This window comes from Crocodylus porosus, unplaced genomic scaffold, assembly GCF_001723895.1.
Source record: "Crocodylus porosus isolate Cpor-Errol unplaced genomic scaffold, CroPor_comp1, whole genome shotgun sequence".
NCBI lineage: Eukaryota > Metazoa > Chordata > Crocodylia > Crocodylidae > Crocodylus > Crocodylus porosus.
The window spans coordinates 12,889,698-12,909,968 of record NW_017728925.1 but is presented as its reverse complement, the minus strand read 5'-3'; the positions used below and the strand labels follow the sequence as shown (position 1 = coordinate 12,909,968).

The 20,271-nt window shown below is 39.5% G+C and overlaps 1 protein-coding gene across 3 annotated transcripts in view; it reads left to right on the top strand.

Annotated features, from left to right (window-relative positions):
- AK8 (adenylate kinase 8) overlaps positions 1-20,271 on the top strand; it is an 87,407-nt gene that overhangs the window by 33,406 nt on the left and 33,730 nt on the right. For all 3 annotated transcript variants that reach the window (XM_019540850.1, XM_019540852.1, XM_019540851.1), the window contains 3 exons: positions 220-351; positions 3,402-3,491; positions 18,890-19,031. In XM_019540850.1, the coding sequence (XP_019396395.1) occupies positions 220-351; positions 3,402-3,491; positions 18,890-19,031 (364 nt within the window). The remainder of the gene's footprint in view (positions 1-219; positions 352-3,401; positions 3,492-18,889; positions 19,032-20,271) is intronic.

The window sequence follows — 20,271 nt, the reverse complement described above, 5'->3', positions numbered from 1 at the left end:
GAGGGCTGCTGTGCCTTCTTGCTGCCTTTCCTCCGTGTTGGGATAGATTTAGCTTGTGCATTGAGGATCGCTTCCTTGAGAAGCAACCACTCTATGATGACAATAATTACATCATTTGAAAAAAAAAAGAAATTGATCAATTAGTGTTGCTCTTTGGGAAAAAAAAAAACCCCAGTAAATGGATTTTAACTGTATTTTTGTCCTTCCGTTATGTTTTAGCTCTTGCCTATGTCCAAACCCGGCATCGATCAGCTGCCCCCTTTACACCACGGATTCTCTTTTGTGGACCCCCAGGCAGTGGGAAGAGCCTGCAGGCAGCACTAATAGCTCAGAAATACAGCATTGTCAACAGTAAGTTCTCAGTAAATATGCACTTTGCTCCATTCCCTCTTTCTCTCTTTTTGATCATTTATCTTTTGCTGTCTTCTTTTCTTCCTTGCTCATAAAATTTCCCTGTTAGTCCATCACTGTGGATGTCAAATTTTTGGGGGGGCTGAAAAGTCTTGCAATAAAAAATATTAACCAATAAAAACATATATCCTGTGCCAAACCAGCTCTAACATTTTTTAGTCATCATTTTTTACACCCTTTAGATCAGTAGTTTTTCATGTGTTATACTCCTGTGAACAGTCTGTAGTGCTCTGAATTCCTCATTGCATCTGTGGGTCTTGCATAATGTCTTTGCAATTTCACATGCCTATCTTGGATTGGGATGCTTTTAAAAGAAAAAAGGTTCTCAACTAGGAGGAAGACTGTAAGCATTTTAAAATAGTACCTTAAAAAAAAAGGAAACATATGAAAATGATGTTTCTCTCCCATTCATGAGGGGACCTCAGAAGATGCCAGATGGGGCTTGTTTTGGTGCGTGTTAATCGTCTCAAATGCTTAAAATAGGCTGAATTAGCACATAACTGGGTGATAGAATCAATCATGCAATTTGCTGTCACACTATAATATTTTGGAGTATTGAAGAATCTCACGTTATTTTAAACAAATACATTCCACTCCAAAACTGAATGGATTTCAGCTGCAACCTCTTCTTAAAGTAAGCAGATGTAATTAGTGTCCTTTGAACACATGTAAAAATAACATCATAATAATTGAAAGTACAAGATTGTAGGGAAGGGGGAAAGCAAAGCAAACTGTCCTGATCCTATCATCTGTATTGATGTGTAACACATCTTTATAGGCTAAAACAAACTCTTACTGAGTTCATGGAAAGCCTTCAGTGGGTTTAGATAGAGCAGGTAGTCCCAAGACATTATTTAAGTGAATAGGAACTACAGGATACCTTTTTTGTTACCTGCCCCACATCCAAACTGTTTAGTAGATCTGGGCTAAAAACCAGGAGTTGGGGTTAGAAAAAAAAAAAAAATTCTCAAAATATTCTGTGGGAGAGTAGAAGAAGCCCTAACCATCACTAGACAAAAACAAAAAAGGTTTCCAAAAAAACTACAGATTTAGTGGAAAAATCCAATTTTCTGCCAAAAATCAGTTTTTAATAGCCCTGCTATTTATGCTAATCCTAATAATGGGACCAATCTGGGCACTTCTGTGTGATTAAATCCTGGCATGACTTCTATGGGAATTCCATGCGCGGTTTGCATTGAAACCTGGACCCATACATTCTGTGACATCCTTTCAACTAAAAGAAAGGATTTGCAGGAATGAGTCCAAAATTGATATAATTCCACATAAAGTGAGTAGACTTTCGATCTAAATATGTACCAGTTAGAGCTCTGGCCCTTTTAGTTATTATTTTAACTAATTGTTATTACTTAGCTATGTCAGAAAATAGATACTATATCTGCCATATTTGGTATCTAATAAGAGGGTTAAGAAGCTTTATAGTTTTTTAAATCTGCAAAAGATCCAGTAGTACTTATATGTCATGAAATACTTTAATTCCAGTATGTTCCGTATTATCTTGCATGTATTTGAAACAATGTTTTATTAATAACATCATCAGTAATTATAACAGGATCACTAATGAACCAGTATCATTTAATATGTACTGATTAATAGTTCATCTTAATCACAATGTTGCACTTTATTGTACCTTAAAACAGCTACATGACTTAGTCTACAACATGTTACAGCTAATACTGATACTTAGAAAAAAATAACTCATCATAGCTGTGATTCACCTCTGATTTCAGATAGTACTCTGAGCACATGCTTATATATAAATCCATGTATAAGCACCAGACTTTATTTTCAGACTTAAAATACATATGTAAAGCATGCGCCTATGTGCCGTCTAGAATAAGGATGGATGGAAGCACTGGCTTACAGTGCTTTCCTCAATAGGGGTGTATACATTTAATTTGAATAATAATGGTACACAATTGCCAATTAGGAATGCATTTGTTTTTACAAGACCAACTAATGACTGTTAATATTTACAGACTTTCATTGTTGCTTAAATACTAAACTTGCTCAGCATTGTCCAACATATATTCTCTATAGAGTGGATTATTTGGTGAATTTGGTGAATGGGTTTGTTAATAGTAATTAAGCTGATTTTAGGCTTAGTTACACTTCCATTAATATCAGTGGGATTTAAGTAATTGATTTTAGTGGGAATAGAACTGGTTCTGGATTATATATTGAAAGATTATGCTGTAATGCATTAAAAGGCACTGCTGTCTCATTTTTAGCATAAAGATCTGATGGTTAGGATATGCTCTGGCTTTATGCCAGTCCCAACCTTTCCATGCCTTACTTCCCTCATCTGTATACCAAGACTAACACATACCTCTCATACACGAAAGTAGTGAGGCTTAATTAATCTGCTTAGAAGAAAGGTGCTATACAAGTACAAAGTATTATTTCATGTGCAATTGTCCTGACTGGTACCTTAATTCTGAATTTCCTGGTGTTCTGTGTGTTTGAACTCTCAGCCACAATACTGCATTAGTACAGCTTTTTCAGTGTAATTCTTGCATGATCATTAAATGATCCAGGGGGCCACTTTTCCAAACTGCATATCATCTTGCACCTCCAGCAGAGCAGTTCAGATGCTGTTCAGCAGGTGTAACTTTATTCAGTAATTATAAGTTTATAAAAAGTGAAGACTACCAGCTATCCCTTGAGTTATTATTTCAGTAACATATTTGATTAGTATCTTTCTGTCTGCCTCCGTTTTTAATATGTTCCTTGCCAAATGTATTCTTTTTTATTCAGTATTCTCCCCTGCTCAGTCTCTGCTTTTTGCTTTGCTTGGCCAAAACAAAACAAAAAAATAACAACAAAAAAAAACCCCAAACCCAAAGCCCCCACAACTTTTATTTTATTCAGTGACCTTTTTCCAATATGCAGCTTCTTGGGGGGTTTTCTTTTCTTTCTTGCTTCCTTTTTAAAATTTAACCTTGTGTCTTTTTGTTCCTCCTTCCTCTTAGTTTGCTGCGGGCAACTGCTAAAGGAAGCTGTTGCAGACAAGACGAAACTTGGAGAACTCGTTAAGCCTTATTTTGACAATGGATGCCCAGGTAGGGCATGTTGTCATCTTACTGCACTGTAGTTATGCATTTATGGGAGAAAATAATCCAAGGGTAAGAGTCCCTTTGTCAGATTCTGATCCCAGTCATATTGGTATAATTCTGGAGATACTTCATGGACTCTATTTGGTTACTCCAGTTTACACCAGTGTGTAACAGCTTTGTTTGCTCAGGATCTCTTAAAAAAACCTGAGACTGAATACCTGTGCGAGTGAAGCGCAAACATTTTACAGACAGATCGCAACATTAGAATTACACCGTCTTTTTTTATTTCTAAATGAAATTTAGAGATCCTGGCTGTTTTTTCATTAGCCTTTTGTAAAGCATATTATTGTTTCTTTTTGTTTTAGTTTTAGGCAGACTATGATCAAGATTGTCTGGTTTCAAATACATAATTTATGTTATAAATATAATATATATATATTTTTGGTGGTGGGGTGAGCTAATACATAGGAAGACTCATGTAATGTTGCTTCCGGAAGCATGTCAGGTAGTTACATTGAAAATAAATGGTAAAGATTGCAAGCTCCTCAGGGCAGCAGCCGATTTGTATTTGTCTGCTAAATGCCTTATACTTTTGTGGTCCTCTATAAATAATCATCCTTAACTAGCAAGAAGACTCTTCTACACCAGAGGGTAAGTTGTATATTGATAGGGGGAAGGAATGCCTTAATTTTAGGGCTACAATGACCTAGATATTTGAGGAACACTTGGTCCTTTTTCTGGCAATATGCCAAGTAGTAACCAGAGGAGCAAATACAGGGAGGCAGTCCTGCTGAAGATAGAGAAATCTTAGTTAAGCTCCCGTATTAATGGAGTTTTGAGCAAACCCCCTCTGAGCGCACAGAAATCTGCATTGTCTTTTATTTTTGGTAAGGTAAGCTATTTGGTGAAGTGGAAAACCCAGGAAGTCTCCACTTTTGTACAGTAGCTTAATTCTGAGACTGAATTACACAAAGCTGAAGCATGAGCCTATAAAATTAACTGATGTTCCCCAGATAGCATGTCAGGAGATTTGGGACTTTTCTAAGCATTTTGCAAAGGCCTCTGGCAGGCTGCACTTTTGGTATTCTGTCCCTCCATCAGTCACTTTGTCAAACCACAGGGTAAGAGCTTTAACTTGAAACTCCATCTCCAGCGAATGGGTTGTATTTAGTCCTGATGCATTCACTCGGTGTAGTTCAGTGCATGTGACATTATTGTGACAGCAGCGTGGGCATAAAGAGGAACATGCAGGGCTCCTGGCAGAGTGGGTTACAATAATGTACCTTCTTCTTCCATCACCAGTGCCTTTCAAGCTTCTAGCTGCCATTTTAAAAGGAGGCTTCTACAACTTTCTCATGTTAAAGATATTTTCACGGGTGGCCATCTGATTCAAGGATAGGAGACCTATATTTAGTTGGAAAACAATCACAGATAAGTTATTTATGCATAGGATTAGCTTTATGCCCGCAAGTAGTCCCACTGAAGTCAATGGGTCTGTTCATGCATATGATGTTACTTACATGTCAAAGTGTTTTCAGGATTAGGACCTATATTCTTTTCACAGTTCATAGTACTTTTAGAAACCCATGTGCATTCTGTGTTTTCACTTTCCTCTCAGCCCAATAGACTAGGGAATAACTATTGTAAAGACATGCCTCTCTAGATTTCAATTATGGCTGAGTTGGGAACCTGGGTGAATTATATTCTCAAAAGTAAGTCCTTTAAGAGCTTTGCCATGAATGCTTTGTGTGCATTTTGCAAAATCCTTCTTAACCATTAAGATACTGGAAGCATTCCCAATAGCTTAAAATAATTGGAAAGATATTAATATGTAGCCAGTCCAAAATTGCACACATCCTGAGTCCAAGTGAGCTGATTCCACTCCAGGAAAATGAAACTGGAATTATAATTTCTTCCCCAAATTAGGGACTATTTCAAATATTGATGAATGTATTTGGATTTTCTTTCATGTAACATGTAAAGATATAACTATTTAGGGCTTAGGTATATTAGTAGGAGTCACAACTATATTTCTGTGCGTTGTGCTGCAAAATTCCCCCCTAGTTTTTGTTTATATGGACATGTATTTACCAGATTAAGGGCTGTATAAAAATAAGTATTATAAAGCAGTACCAGAAATAGTAAGTTCTGTCATTTTGCTAATCCTCCTCTCTATGGGATAACAAAGAACGAATTTACATTAGTAAACACTAACAAGAATTCATTACTGCCCTCACAAAGGCCTTGGAGAAAATGAAAAAGCATAGTGCAGTGAGGAGGGAAAATGGTGACGAATCCCACAAACATGGTGCAAAGCCGCAACCAGGTTGAAACAGAAAAGAAGCATATGTAATATTTGGCCGAATTTAGTTTTGAGACGGACCTGTTCAAAGTGACTTAATTAATTGGCCACTACCTGGCAGTGCTTACAAACTGAAAGGCAGTTAATGTTTGGTTTTTGGGACCAATTTTGGGACTGTCATCCCCCAAATATCTGGGGACAAAAATAATGACAGACACAACTGGTGCCATTTTAGAATCCGCACAGAACAATCCAGTACCATCTGTTCCTAAGCATGCTAGCTCAGATACCAGTAGCAATGTAGCTGCATTACAGTAAACCTTCTTCCAGGCTAATTTTCCGCTTATTGCATCAGGGTAAATGGCTTTGGGTGGAGCACTGTATTGATATGGCCATGCTGGTTTTGGTACCTACATTTTCTGTCTCACTAGCTTGGGTGCCTGTTTATTACACAGCATTGTGCTAGACAGTACTCTTTGCCATCAAAGTACGTGATTGTACCTGTAAATCAGGCACTTCAATGTTGCAGCGACATTAAATGTGCTCACTGCATTGTGCTTTCAAATCACAGGTATAAAAATGGAGGTCTTTCTTTAAAAAACAGAACCCAGGCACAACCGCAGTGCATGAAAGTCAGGACATGCCAAACAATTAACACTTGGCCCAGGCACACAGGATAATATTCAACAACAATAATACTGAAGGAAGCCAGTTACCAGCAGTAGGACTGAAAGCTAAATTCAGCAGGAATTTTATCACTGAAATTACAAAAGGAATAGCCCTATAAAGTCATCCAGTTTGCCTCCTAATCTATTTGAGACTGCTCCACTGTAGGGCACCCTTGAATGTTTTATCCAGTTTTAAGAAGATGACTTATACAGTGGTGCTTCTGGCGGTTCCCCTGGGAATCTAATTTAAAACCTTGTGTTAACTCTGACAGAGTGCTTTCCCTCCATAGATGTTAGGAGCATTTTACAAAGAAGGGAAGTATTATTATCTCTCTTTTATACATGGGGAAACTGAGGTACAGAGAAGTCGGATGATTTGTCCAGGGTCTCCCAGCAATCGTATGTCAAAGCTGGGAATGGAAGTTGCATCTCCTGGGTCCCAGTCCGATGTTCTGTCCGCTGGGCAACCTGCCTCCCCAGAAGTCATGGGGCTCAGTCCTTTTTCTCTTGGGTTCAGTGCAAATGCTGTCCAGCATCTTCAGGCTTCGAAGTGTTAGGGCTTCATCTTCAAGGCCCAGTCCAGATCCCCCTGATATACTCTTTATGCCAGGACTTGTGAGAGTTTGTCAGCAAACAGCCTGTGTCCCCTTTCCTTGGTTCCTATGCTGGAAGAATTCTCTTTGATCTAGGGCTGGGCCTTTTTGAACCTCTTTGCACTGCTCCAGCTTTTTTACCCAGCTTAAAGGAGTTGGAGTTTAGATGAGAATTTTTGTGCATAGCATGTTAAATCTGAAACCAGAATTATAAAAGTTTTGTGCTTCCTTCTCGAAGTTGGCGTTTAGCCGAATTGTATCAATTCCAGTGTTCTGGTACACAAGCTCAGCTCTTCTTGTTGATAGAGATTCATGAATAATCAGAATTAATCTTGGTGTTGCAGAGGGATGTTTTTTCTGTGATTTTTTTTTTTCTTTTACATATACCCCACACCTCACTGGAGGACCCCAGTTTTTCATTCACATAGTTCTATTATTTACCCCATAATCAAACTCAATCCATTTCTATTCTCTGCATTTTTCTGGCAGCCTTACTCTCCCGAAGTTCTGGAATGCATACACTTTTTCTTAGGGGTTCTTTGATCTTGTTTTTTCATCAAGTTTGAAACATGAATATTGCTTAATTTGCTTTGGACAGCAAACTGAAATAGTGGCTCAGCCCAGATTTTTGGTGGATAGATCCAATTAGTTTAAAATGCCATGCCCTCCTTTGGTTAGCAGAGTTACTGGGTGTCTTTGCTATTGGTAACGTTACCATTCTCACCCTTTTTCTTGATACTTCTGGATCAGAGGTGTTCAGAGGCAAATTCTTGATATCTCAGTGCACTGGCATGTGCTAGAAAACCCACACCCAGCAACAGGCGCCCAGGCCTAAACTGATCCTTTCCATTTGATTCCCTTCTGAAGTGTCACAAAGTAGCTGTCCCACCACGGGCCCTTCCCCTTTTGGGATATGGTGGATGGATGCACGAGCACAGGGACCATTCACATACCCGCCGTTGACATGTCAGTGACCTTATGCACGCCTGTCCCTCCCCAGGTTATTCTTCTTAGTAGAGCTAGATTGCATATGAAGTTGGTCTTGGTGAGAACACAGGCGTGCATTAATGCTGCTTTTGCAGTATATATGTTTACCATTTTTCAGATGCCTGTCAGGGTTTGATACCTCAGGGGGACATTAAAAAGTGCAAAAAGGATATCTGTTTTTTTTTTAAATCTTGCTGTAGGCTTTTGAGATGTTTGCTTTTGATTAATGAGAATAAAGCAGTAACTTGCTGGGCAGTGTGGTCATCGCAAGACCCTCAGGGTTATCATTCAGATAAGAAACAGACCCATGCGTCACTCTATCCCTTTTAATGCTCTGCCAGTGTTTATTAAATAAATAGGATGGAGGAATTGCTGCCTATTCACAGCCCTCTGTGCTAGACTGCAGGAACCTGAACCAAGAAAAATTAGAAAGAAGCATCAGTAGTACGCACCAAAATGTAAAAAAGCTAGATGCTGCTTCTCAGCTGGGAAAACTGCTATTAGTTTGGGTAATGGCTTTTCCACCGAAATGAAGAATCGGGAGGTAAATATAGCTGATTTGCAGAAGAAAGACAACATCCCACTGTTTCCAGCCTCTTCAAGACGAACACAAACAATCTGTGTTGGTTTTCTCCCCACCCTTCTTTTTTCTGTTCATAAAATAGTAATATTTGAAGTTGTCCCCAGTGGCATTCTGTATATGGGGGGTAAAATCTGTGTGTTCCTAATTTCTCCCGTTTCTAATAAAATGTTAGTGCTACACAGATGTAGATTTTTTTTATTTTATTTATTCTAAATCAAAATGATTTTTAAAGGGGTGTGTTTGGTGTAGCCTCTGAAAGTTGGGGTCCCCAGTGACTGTGATCATAGCCTTGCTGAAGCACTTGCTTTTTTTTTTTTTACCTCAAATTAATATTCTCATCACTAAGTGCGAGCTAAAGATTTGACAATAGAGCAGCTTCCTCTTTTGTTAAAAACTTGCAAAGAGTTTCAGAGTTGAAAGGATAAGTAAATCTTTCTATCTGAGGAGGTAAGCTTAGTGTTATTTCTAGTTTTTAACAGCGCTGTGCTGGCGAGCTGCAAGCTGTCTGAACATTGTAGAGACCCTTTGGGAACTCCATTGGTTTTCAGCAAGTCTTTGCATGCAGTGTGTTTGTACTAGCTGAAGACAGCGCATGGCTCTCTAAATAATTTACAAGTTGATTAATAGACTCACATGGGTATAATTAGAAGAGGGAGAGACAGCAGCTACAGTAACGGGTACAGTGCTTGGGGGAACTAGAGACTTTATTTTTTTTAAAGAAACTTTCTAGGGTGCTGGGCGTTTGAAGATAAGTTGGGAAGAGCTCAGTGCCTCTTCTCTTTTGAAGTGGAAATAGGACAGTTTGAATCCGTCGAGTTTAATTTTTCACAAGCTTTAGGGGCCCTGCAGTGCAACTCCCTTTTTATTATTGAAAAAAACTCTCCATTTTCTTTCATTTTTCACACACGCACGCACACACACACACAGAGTCCAAACTGTAACTAATAAACAAATTGATTTTCTTTTTTTTATTAAAGTTATATTTACACCAATGCTATATGTTATCCTGGACAATCTATACACACCTTTAGATATATACAGAGAGGGATACCAAAACATGAAGTGCAAAGTAATATAGATATTTATTAATACACCATACTTTAATTTATGCATTTTTAAGAAACCTTCACCTCTGTTTGACAATGCTTTTGAAGTAGCTCCGTTTTTCAAGTCAAACTTTTGACTTTTCCACTGGGACTGCTACAAAGATTTCTTTATGGAAAACAGGCAGAAGCCTTTTTTTTTTTTCCACTAGTAGAAAATTGGTGGTCAGAAGAACAAAATAAAATAAAAAATATATATTTTTTCCTTTTCAAATGCTAATGTTTCAATAAAAGATGAGAGGCTATAGAGTAAAAAGCCATATGTGGACTGTAGGTTGTCTGCTGCTTGCTGGACTTTAAGTCTTAATTTTTTCTTATGTGTTGAATCACTACAATTATAGGAAATTAGTGCCCCCTTTTCTTTTAATTTAATATCATAGAATCTGTTGCGTGTCTTCCCACATAATTGACCTGCCAAAATTGACAGATACTGTTACCAAATATTCAGATTGGAAATAGGGTGCAATGCGAATCACGCTGCAAAGAAACAAAAAAAATCTAAAGACCATCGCATTAAAGATGATGGTCTCATCCAGACACCCAGGCCAGAGGAAACGGAAATAGTGTTCATGGTTATTTCAGACGATTCTGGAGAGGTGTTTTCTAGAGCATATTGGAGGATTATTAATTAGTTAATGGGCCAGCTCCTGTTGAGGTTAGTGAGTGTTTTGCCATGGATTTTGATCCTACAGGCTTTATTTACCATTATTATCCACACTACAGTCGCACGTAATTGGTGATCCTTACCCCTATGCGTAAAGGGTGCAAGATGGGATATGCAAATGTACGTGGATGCCCATTTCTCCTGTTAAAGTCAGTGGATCTAATCCTGCCGAGTGCTGAGTGCCCTATATCCTGATTGACTTCAGGGTAGTTGAGGATGTCCAACACCTCTCAGGGTTGGGCCTTGTGTTTGTCAGGTGCTTTGTAGAGGCAAAGCACAGTGCAAATGCCAAGTGTTAATCTTTTAACATACATTTTATTCTTTCTACTGACGATCATTATTGAAACGCTTATAAATGCCTTATTCCCTTTTCCACCACTGCCCCTGTTGCCTTGCTGAATAAGCCAGTGGCTTGTGGGTATTAATTTGCTGACTTGATTTCTTGGATACATTTTATGAGGGCAGAATCAGGCCGTATTGTAAAACTGAATGGCTTTTAAAAGAGAGATTTACAAAATACATTTCCCTCTTATGTAGCATTTTCCATTTGCAAAAACACTGTATTAACATGAATAAGCAGTTTAGTTGTCCAGGTATTTTTAAACTGAGCCTGTTGGGCTTCCAAATTTATTGCCCCAATGACCATAACCTTTTTTTTTTTTTTTTTTTTGTAATTTCCAAGGTTCAAAATTGGAAGATTTTTTTTTTCCCCAAGCATCTGCCTGCAGTCTTTCATTTCCTGCATAGGATCACTGCCAGGCATGATTTCACAGTCCAAATTTTTTCCCTTGGTCACAAACCCTAAAGTCTCTCGTGGAGTTGTACAGGTAGAAACACTTAAGGAAAAGAATTTGCACCTTAGCTGGAACTTTGCTATAACCATTCTAGGAATACTTCAGGAGCTGGAGCAACCAGTTTGCTCTCAGAAGGTGAAAGCAAACAGGAGTAAAATATAGTATGAAAGCAAAAGACCAAAAAAAGAAAAAAAAATGGTATAAATCCTTGTCTCTCATCTAAATATGGTATCTTGTTATCCCTAATCTTAGCATATAAAACTCTGAATACACATGAAGAGCAGATTCATGATGTAAAATGGTATCATTTTTTAAATTAGAAGTACAGCTTAGCTGCCCATTTTGCAGATGGAAATGTTGAGGCAGACAGCCTGAGTAACTCCCTGCAGGCCACAGAATAAGTCCGCTTAGATGAGAACATAGGAATTTGGCTCCTAGCTTCAGACTCAGTTCATTAGATCATGTTGCAGTTCTGTGTTTGAGGGGGTCCCTCAGTAGCAGAATGTGGTATAGAGGGAAAATTGCAATTGATTTAAGAGGGAAGTCAGATTGGTTTTTATGTGCCAGCTCCAGTAGCTGTGTTTTTCTTGCTACAATTGAAAATATCCCTAACAGATAAAGCAGTGCTGGGAGCTGTATTCCTAACAGTCTTTTAGATGTAAAGGTTACCATCACAGGTAATGGAGCAAACAAAGAGTCTTGACTCAGGCTTAGCAGCTAAGAAAAAGAATGATCAATACCATTTACTTTAAAATGTATTTAATTTATTTCTAGGTGTGCATTTTGTCATTGATTCAACATCCTAGATATATTTTAAAAAATCTTTTAATTCCATCTTTAATTAATTTCTGTTTAAAAAACGAACAACCCCCCTCCCCCCAGTTCTCAAAATGTATACCATATTATGCCTGTAAAATGTTCAGAATTGAAAAACTCCAAATTTGCTCCAAGTGAGATTGTGGCATGGAATCATGTTGTTGATTAGATTTTGTTTTACTGCAGGAAAATTATTATTCAAATCCTTACCAAAAAAATCCCACATCATCATAACAAGGTATAGAGTGAGTGAATATGTGCTGCGAAAATAGTAGGTGGATGTCTTGTTGCTTATTTTTAAAATCGAATTATTTAATATTTGTATAGTGCCTCCAAAATGCTACATATTTTTTTTGGTTATTTATTAGCTTGTCTCTCTACCAACTCTGTTAAAATTAACTGCAGAATAAATAAATAGCAATGCTTCTGGGATCACGGCGCTAGATGTAGCCACATCTCTACAATTAACAAAAGACTGGGAAAAGGGCTCCTGAAAATATCCCTACCAGCCAATTAGCTAAAATTCCAAGCTATTGATAGGTAAATAATCATGTGAAACTCGGTGGCATGTGTACACCAACAAAAAGCCTGTTACAGGGCCGGCCGTATTTCTTCTTTCAGCCTTCATCAGATGAGATTCTGGAGAAATACATAATTGAGATTTCCACCCGGTGTTTTCTCCGCTTCATAATATTTTACCTTGCCTTTTTCTGTGTCGCGGCTGGCGGGATCAGCTGCCCCTTGCAGTAATAACATTTCACCGGCAGGTGGCAGTAAATAATAAACAAACAACACGTCAGAGCTGCCCATCTAATGCAAGCGCTGCTCGGTTTATTAGCATCATAGGCAGGCCTGTAGTAGTTCTGATTTTGGGTAATATCACTGAGGAGCATGTGAGAGCAACAAGCAGGGGAGGGGGCTCCTAACCATAAATGCAGCCGCAGTGTTAAGGAATTAATAAGCGCTCGGCTATCGCCCTACTGTGTTAGCTGCCCCTTGAAGTCCAAGCCTCAGTTTCCACTGGAAAGCCTAATTTATATAACCCTCCTTTCTATATGCTGTGGCCTTGGACTGAATGCAGCTTTGGGAGTCATCTTCAAAGCTTTCTGAGTTTTCTAGAGTTGTACCTGAGTCCAGACACGTACCCCAGGGGTTGAGACAGACTATGTCTGAGCCTCTGAATGAATAAATTCACTTTCAAAGCAACAGAAGACTAGATGACTGCTGTTCACCAGCATCTGATGCCCTCCACCCCCCGTCAGTGCAGGGTATTGAACACGTGTCACTCACCTATATGTTCCTGCTCAGTGCTCCAGCGCAAAGTGAAAACTCCCCCAAAGCCCTGACCAATATCGCTGCAAGGAGAATTTTTTTTCCTTCCGTTTTGTGCCAGCGAGCAAAAATCATGCTTCTCTCCCATGGTTATTACTGTTCACATCGAGCAGCCATTGCAATGGTACAGACTTGTCTTTTTTATATGTTTCCCTAGGCATGTGATGAGAAAACCCTATCATTATCACAAACCCAGCTCGCTGGCAAGATTGAATTAAGGTACCAGTCTGTCTGTGTTGCAACAGATCATTGTTTAAATCCCTCTTCAGCACATTAAAAAACAAATGAATACGGTCTCTAACAACCCTGAGTTTAGCAAGAAGACTGGCGGCTTCCCTGGAAGAATCAAATAAAATTATCCAGTGTGGATAATCTGAATGCTCATGGAACAGTAGGATTTTCATATCTCACACTTTGCTAAATTTAGGGTTGACAGGACAATCCGGGGAAGTAGCCTTTGGCGGTAGCTTATACTCAGGGCAAAATGTTAACTGTCAAGCCTTGAGATCAAGCCTCAGGCATCTGAATTAACAGGGAAAGACTTTAGACCTAGCGGAAAAATCTCTGTCTAAGAGGAGGATAAAGGCTAAGTGGACAGTATTATGAAAGAGACTTTAACCTTTTTACAGCATAAAGCTGACAGGATCCAGACCTGCAAATGCATTTGTACTGTACTTGGAATCAAGGTTTTATAGGTTTAGAGGAGAGAGTCAATATCCTTCAAGTCTGCGTTTTAAAGGAGAAGTTACTGGGGAGGAATCATTTGAAATGTGAGAGAGATTCAGCTTGGAGCATATGCATTTTGGCAGCTCTACAAAAGTATCCTTTGCTGATCCATCGTTTTGGATCATGCATGGGCTGGTGCTTTTCTCTGGGAGCTGACGAGCAGGTTTATTTAATAAGGGTTATGGTGCCTGATAAATTAGTTGTACATGCATGCAGGGGGGAATAACATATGTAAACTCAGAAGTGTTTTTCCTCCCTCCTTGGTACGTATGCGAAGAGCTTTCCCACATTGCTGCTCTAGAGAGAAACCTTTCAGTGCAATTTCATTGATGTGGCCTCTAGTGAGCCTCAGCGCCTCTGCTCTTACTTTTTTACTCTTGTACTTGCTTCCTTTAACAGACTGTAATAATGCCATTTTTTTAACCCATCCCTCTGCTGGTCTTATATTCTTCCTCTAGATGTTTTAGAAGGGTTCCAGTTTATTGGCCACGTTCCTGTGAGCTCCGTGAGTGGGGACTTGCGGGACAGTTTGGAGCTCTTGGAAAGTGTAGTAGATTCAAAGATGATTTCCCGTCAGTGCCCGCTGCCTGTTCTTAGCAGTCTGTACTTTGAGACTTCTGAAAAGTGCGTGTGGTGGTGTGCAGTAAGCATCCTATGCTGTCTTCCTGGGGACAGGTGTTCTCTGGCTGTTCACAGAAAAGGTGACAGCGTGAAAGTAGCAGCTCACACCCCTGTGCCTTCAGTGGGCTTCAGCCTTTAATTGGTTGGATCACTTCTTAGGTTAAGAGACCAGTTCCGTCTGCCTATCTAATTCGAGAAATTCAACCATATAATTCAAGTGATGTGATGGACATGTGGCTCTGAGAGAATAGATCCATGCTAAGTTATTAAGCATATAATGGCAGGAATGTACCATGGCTTTAAGAACATACTTCACCAGCAATACAGCACAACATATTGAAGGTAGTGCTGTATATAAGATCTGTTGTTCAGGTGTAAGAGTTTTCCAGCGGTTCTTACCACACGTACCACCACGTCGCTAAAGGTTATCCATCTATATTTTCATAGATTTCATAGACATTTGGGCTGGAAAGTACCCTGGAGGATCATCGAGTCCAGCCCCCTGCCCAGGGGCAGGAAGTCATCAGGGATCATAGGATCCCAGCAAGTTAAACATATTTTATTGAAGATAGGGCGGATCTTCCTCTTCTCTTAAGGACTCATTTAAATTTGGGATCTTGCACTTCTACATGGGGCTGTTCTGGTGGTCTGGAGCTCAGGTCTGCCACATGTGCAGATTGTGAAGTCCCTTGTGTCCCTTGATGGCAGGTACTTGGCCTTCTCTAGCACATTGGTAGCATTTTCGTTCTGCTGTGTTGTGGGCTATATGCTGCTGGGTGAATTTCATCCCTGCTTCTTGATCTCACCACTCAGTAGAGATATGCTTCCATAATAGGAACATCCTTCTCAGCTAATAGTCTTCACAAATGGGAATTTCTAAAAGAATCTTATCTTTGGACTTCTTTAAAGATGAAAAACCTCTCTAGAGCCTCATTCACCCAACTTCCAGAGGCAGAGGTGGAAACTCACACAAGATGAGGTTGAAAAGGAATCGATTATTCAAGGCTCATGTGCTTCATAATCCTCCCAAAGCATGTAGATTGACTGCCTCATCAGAAGGGCTCTAAATTATATTTTGCTACCTAGCGTTCTGGGTCATGTGGATGAGGCCAGCAGACCCTGGGCTAGTGACCTGGAGACTGTGCGCCACTCCAATTACACATTATTAATTACCCTCACAATCACCACAGAGTTCCACGTAAGCGGAAAGAAATTCCAGATCCCCCCAGTTTTTCGTTCTTTATTCTGTACCACAGGGAAGTAAGAGTAATGCACATTTTTTTTTCCCTTTTTTCCTTTTTTTTCCCCCCGGTCTGCCAGGGATGTTATGGTTTTAACGCAGCTCTTTTTAAATGTGACTATTTCTGTTAAGGGCGGTTGATGTACTTTGTAATGCAACTGAACAGCCTACAAGCTATCTTCCCCTATTGTGTAAAAGTGATAGGTATGTTTTCTAATCAGGTATAGAGCAGAGCTTGCTGTCTGACTTGTTTATGCTTCATTTCTTGCCATCAAGCTTAGTGAGATGCAAGAAGATGTGTAAACATATAGATTGGGTGCGGATGCATGTATATACATCTATGCTCTACTGAATAAATGAAGTGCTTTGCCGCTGTCCATTTCTGTTGCTGTGATACAGATGCATTTCACTGAAATTAGTAGTATTTCTGGGAATACCTGAGAGATCCTACAGCATTGTGGAGATGCCTGATGCACTGGACAGCAATCAGCCTATTAACTGATGGATTGTTGATTCAGTCTACAGTCAAATTCCTCCCCACTCCCCTTTTTCTTTTTCTTATGCGTGCTTCACTCCAGCTCAAAGAAACAGTTAGTGCAACATGAAGACGTCTGAGTGATCCCCTGCTTTATCACAAGTCCCGTGCTGGGGCAGGGTTAATTTCACCAGACTTCCTTCACGGTTTCCACTGAACCACTCCTTGGGGTTTGGGGTTCCTTCTTACCACTAGCAAATTGGAAAGAACTTGGCACCTAAATTCAGAGGATCCCATACAATCCACCCATCTCCGTTCCTTTTTGAAGTTGTGTTTAAAGGTTCCTGACGGTGTTTCAGAGTCACCGCTGATGTGAGTTCGGACTTCTGTGCGCGGGCATTATAATGATGATGGCTCCAACAGGAATCGCAGCCAAAAGAAGTGCACCGAGGCAGGGTGAGAAGAGCTCCAGACGGAGATGCAGGAAACAGTAGCTCAGTTCCACTATTCTTTTTTTGGAAATGCTTCATTTTTTTTCCCCAGGCTTTTTTTGCTTCTGTGCTAATCCATGAAACTAAGAGACAAAACAGAATTTGCTAAAAAGAGCATTGGGAGTCTCCTGCTATCCCTTGTGTGTCTGGCTGCAGCTCTGATCTTCATTGCCTCTATCTAATAAAATGGCTGTTTCCTGCTTCATTATTTCATAGTTAATTTTATATCTGGAGTTTGGCGGAACAACTTATTTTGACTTTGCCCTTTTACAGTGGATCAAGTGACTGGAAATGATTATATTCTATTACAGTTTCCTTTTAGCAGAAGCTTTGTGGAGAACAGTATTATTCTTAACTTGCTTTTGTGTAATGTGAAGTGGGTACCCTCAATTAATGTCCTGATCAGTTTTCTAATTAATTCCCTATGGTTTTATTTCATTGTTGCTGGTACAGTGAATCCTGAGAACAATTCTGTAAACTGAGTGATTCCATTCTAAAAGGAGAAATGGTGAATTGTATAGTAAAAGGTATAAGGTTTTGAGAAATGCAGAAATTTTGGGCTTAGGAAAAGGAGGCAGAAAAAGGATTAGACTATTGTTGTTTAAAAACTGCTAGAAACACGAGATACGCTGTGCGCCTTGCAGTACTCAGAACTAGCAGGACTGTTGTACTGGTGACACCAACCCAACTGAAATACAGGTATGCTCCTGTCAGCCTGCCCTAACGTGAGTTATGGCATTACAGAGCTGAAGTATGGACTCTGGTGTGAGAACTTGTTGTATTGTTGTGTGCAAATGTTGTGGCAGGCTGAATCGTGAAACATCAATATTCCTTGTTTTGAATATATGCAGCGATTTGTTATTCTTATTTGTTTCCTGGAGGGCCCATAATGTGCTAGCCATGCTGTACAAATACTAGAGGAGGGATGTACCTTGCTTCTTAAAAAGTGTTTTAAATGCTTGTTTTCAGTGATGCTTATTATCTATTTTCATGGTGCAACGTGGGTATTTGCTTATAATCATAATATATCAGACCAGCCTTTAGAAGGTCGGCAGCTAACCTTGCTCAGCTGCTAAATTATTTTGTTCTATGTGAAAGCAGGAATAAATAATGAAAGTTAAGCATCTTGATTCATAGATGTTAGGGTTGGAAGGGACCTTAGCAGATCATCGAGTCCAACCCCCTGATTGATGCATTTTAATTCACGACAGGTTCTGAGAAAACCTGATCCAGCCCTCCTTTTTCCTGTATTTCATAACATACAGAATGGATATCTTGGTTCCAAAAACCAGATGTGAATCTAATCACTTGTTAATGTTACTCTCTTGCCATAACAGTGAACAGCAGTAGAGGAACTAGAACTCTTAACTGCAAGCTTGGGAAGACAGGGATACAAAACCTTACAATTATTTCACATTTGGAAATGTATCTTTATAGGCATAGACATTTTATTTGTGTGTGTGTGCATGTGTGTGTGCATGCGTTTGTATATGTGTATACATCAAAGCCTCAGGCCACTAAATACTCTAGGAAAACTTCCTGGATAGCCTGATCTGAAAGAACCAATACAATTTGCTAAGTTTTTAATTTGCTCAAATTGCTGTTTTTCAAAAAGTGGGTATTTAGCTGAGGAAAACTCATTGTTTCTTTGCTTCTTTGTGATTTGTGTTGCACAGTGTAGGACTACAGAACAATGTGAAAACATGGATAGACCTAGATGTAGCTATATGATTTTGAGAAAAAAATCACTTTTCACACTCTGTCGGCTATTTATTGTCAGGTTATATTGCACAAGTCTGAGTGTCCTCAATTAATTGGGGTCTCACTGTGGAACTGCACACACTTACTACTCCTAGAAGCTTATGGCTTTCGACTACTACCGATAATACCTGTTTATGTCAAAGTTCACATCATAGTCTAAGCAAAAGTAGTGTTGTGCTGTGTGCTTCGTGGTGGGGATTCAGCATATGAAATAAGTGCTTTGTTTTTTGTTTTTTAATCCACTCCAGTCCCAGATAACATTGTTCTAAAGATACTGGCAGATCGTCTAAACAGACTAGACTGCATGACCAGTGGTTGGGTGCTGCATGGTTTCCCAAGGGACCTAGATCAGGCAGAGCAGCTGGAAAGAATAAGAATGATTCCAAACAGGTAAGACTTTTTCACAAAATGTGTGGTAACCATGTTATTCATTTATAGCAAGCAAGAATAATGTCAGACACTTGCTTCTGCTAACTTGGGGAGTTCGTGTTATGGAGCCTTCCTACTTTCATTAACTATAAAATATAAAAAATAATGCTTCCTCACAGAAGCAGAGCATACTATTCCTTTCATCCATTTCTTCTGGGCTCCTGGAAAAGCCAGCATTTCTATGGCTAAATTCTTGTCCCTTTGGGTGGTCCCCTTTTAATTTGTCGGGATCAGGCCAGGAACTTAAGGGTTAGATTTGAAAAGCTCTCAGTACTGGCCTGACTCAGGTTGTACTGACATCCTCAGGACTTTTACCAGTGACTTCTGTGGGTGCAAAGTTAGGCCAGCGCTAAGCATTTTGGAAAATCCCGCTACGTAAAGAAGCTCTGAGAAATCTTGTACTTGGAAGTAGGGGTGTCATTGTGACTATGCAAGCTTTAAACCACAAACTAGTTTATGCTAGTTAGAGACCTGGTCTAGGAGTCTAGGAATGAGTTATCACAATGTCAGGTGCTTGAACCCTCCTTGTTGGATGATTATAGGGGAATCACAGCGACAGATAACATCTTATTAACTCTAACCAGGGAAGTAGAAGGAGTTGGAGTCTTTCTCCCAGAAAGAAAGGGAGAGAAATAAGGGCTAGAATAGAGAGATTTTGCAGAGAAACAATAAAAATGGCCAAGCTTTGGAGAGAAAGCTGTGGTTGATGTTTGCCTTAGGGTTGCATATGTGAGTTACCATTAACGCACTGGATTATATCCAGTGTGTATGGGTTGTTTACAGCAGGGTGGGAAATACACTCATTTACACTGGTGTTGGTGTGCTCTCATAGAAAAAGTTTACTGTTACTAAGCCCTCACCATGAGTTCAGTTTCTTTTGTGTCTTGCATCAAATACTTAAAGACAATACAAGACTCGTTTATTATTTTAGCTTATTAAAAGAGTGTTCAGGATTGAAGTATTAGGGAAACGAATCTTGGGAGACGGATTACTCAATCATTTTAACAGGACTGTTATGATGTCATGAGACTATACTGTATGCCACCATTCAGGTGTGAAAAGTGTTCAGATGGCCCAACCTGGGGTAGGTGGGTTACTTTTGCTCTGCTTAAACTAACTGGTTTCTCTTGCATTGAAGATGCTTGTGTGGGCAGCCAAAGGTAAGTAAGCGGGGTGGCTTCCATGGACAAGGAGCTGGTGA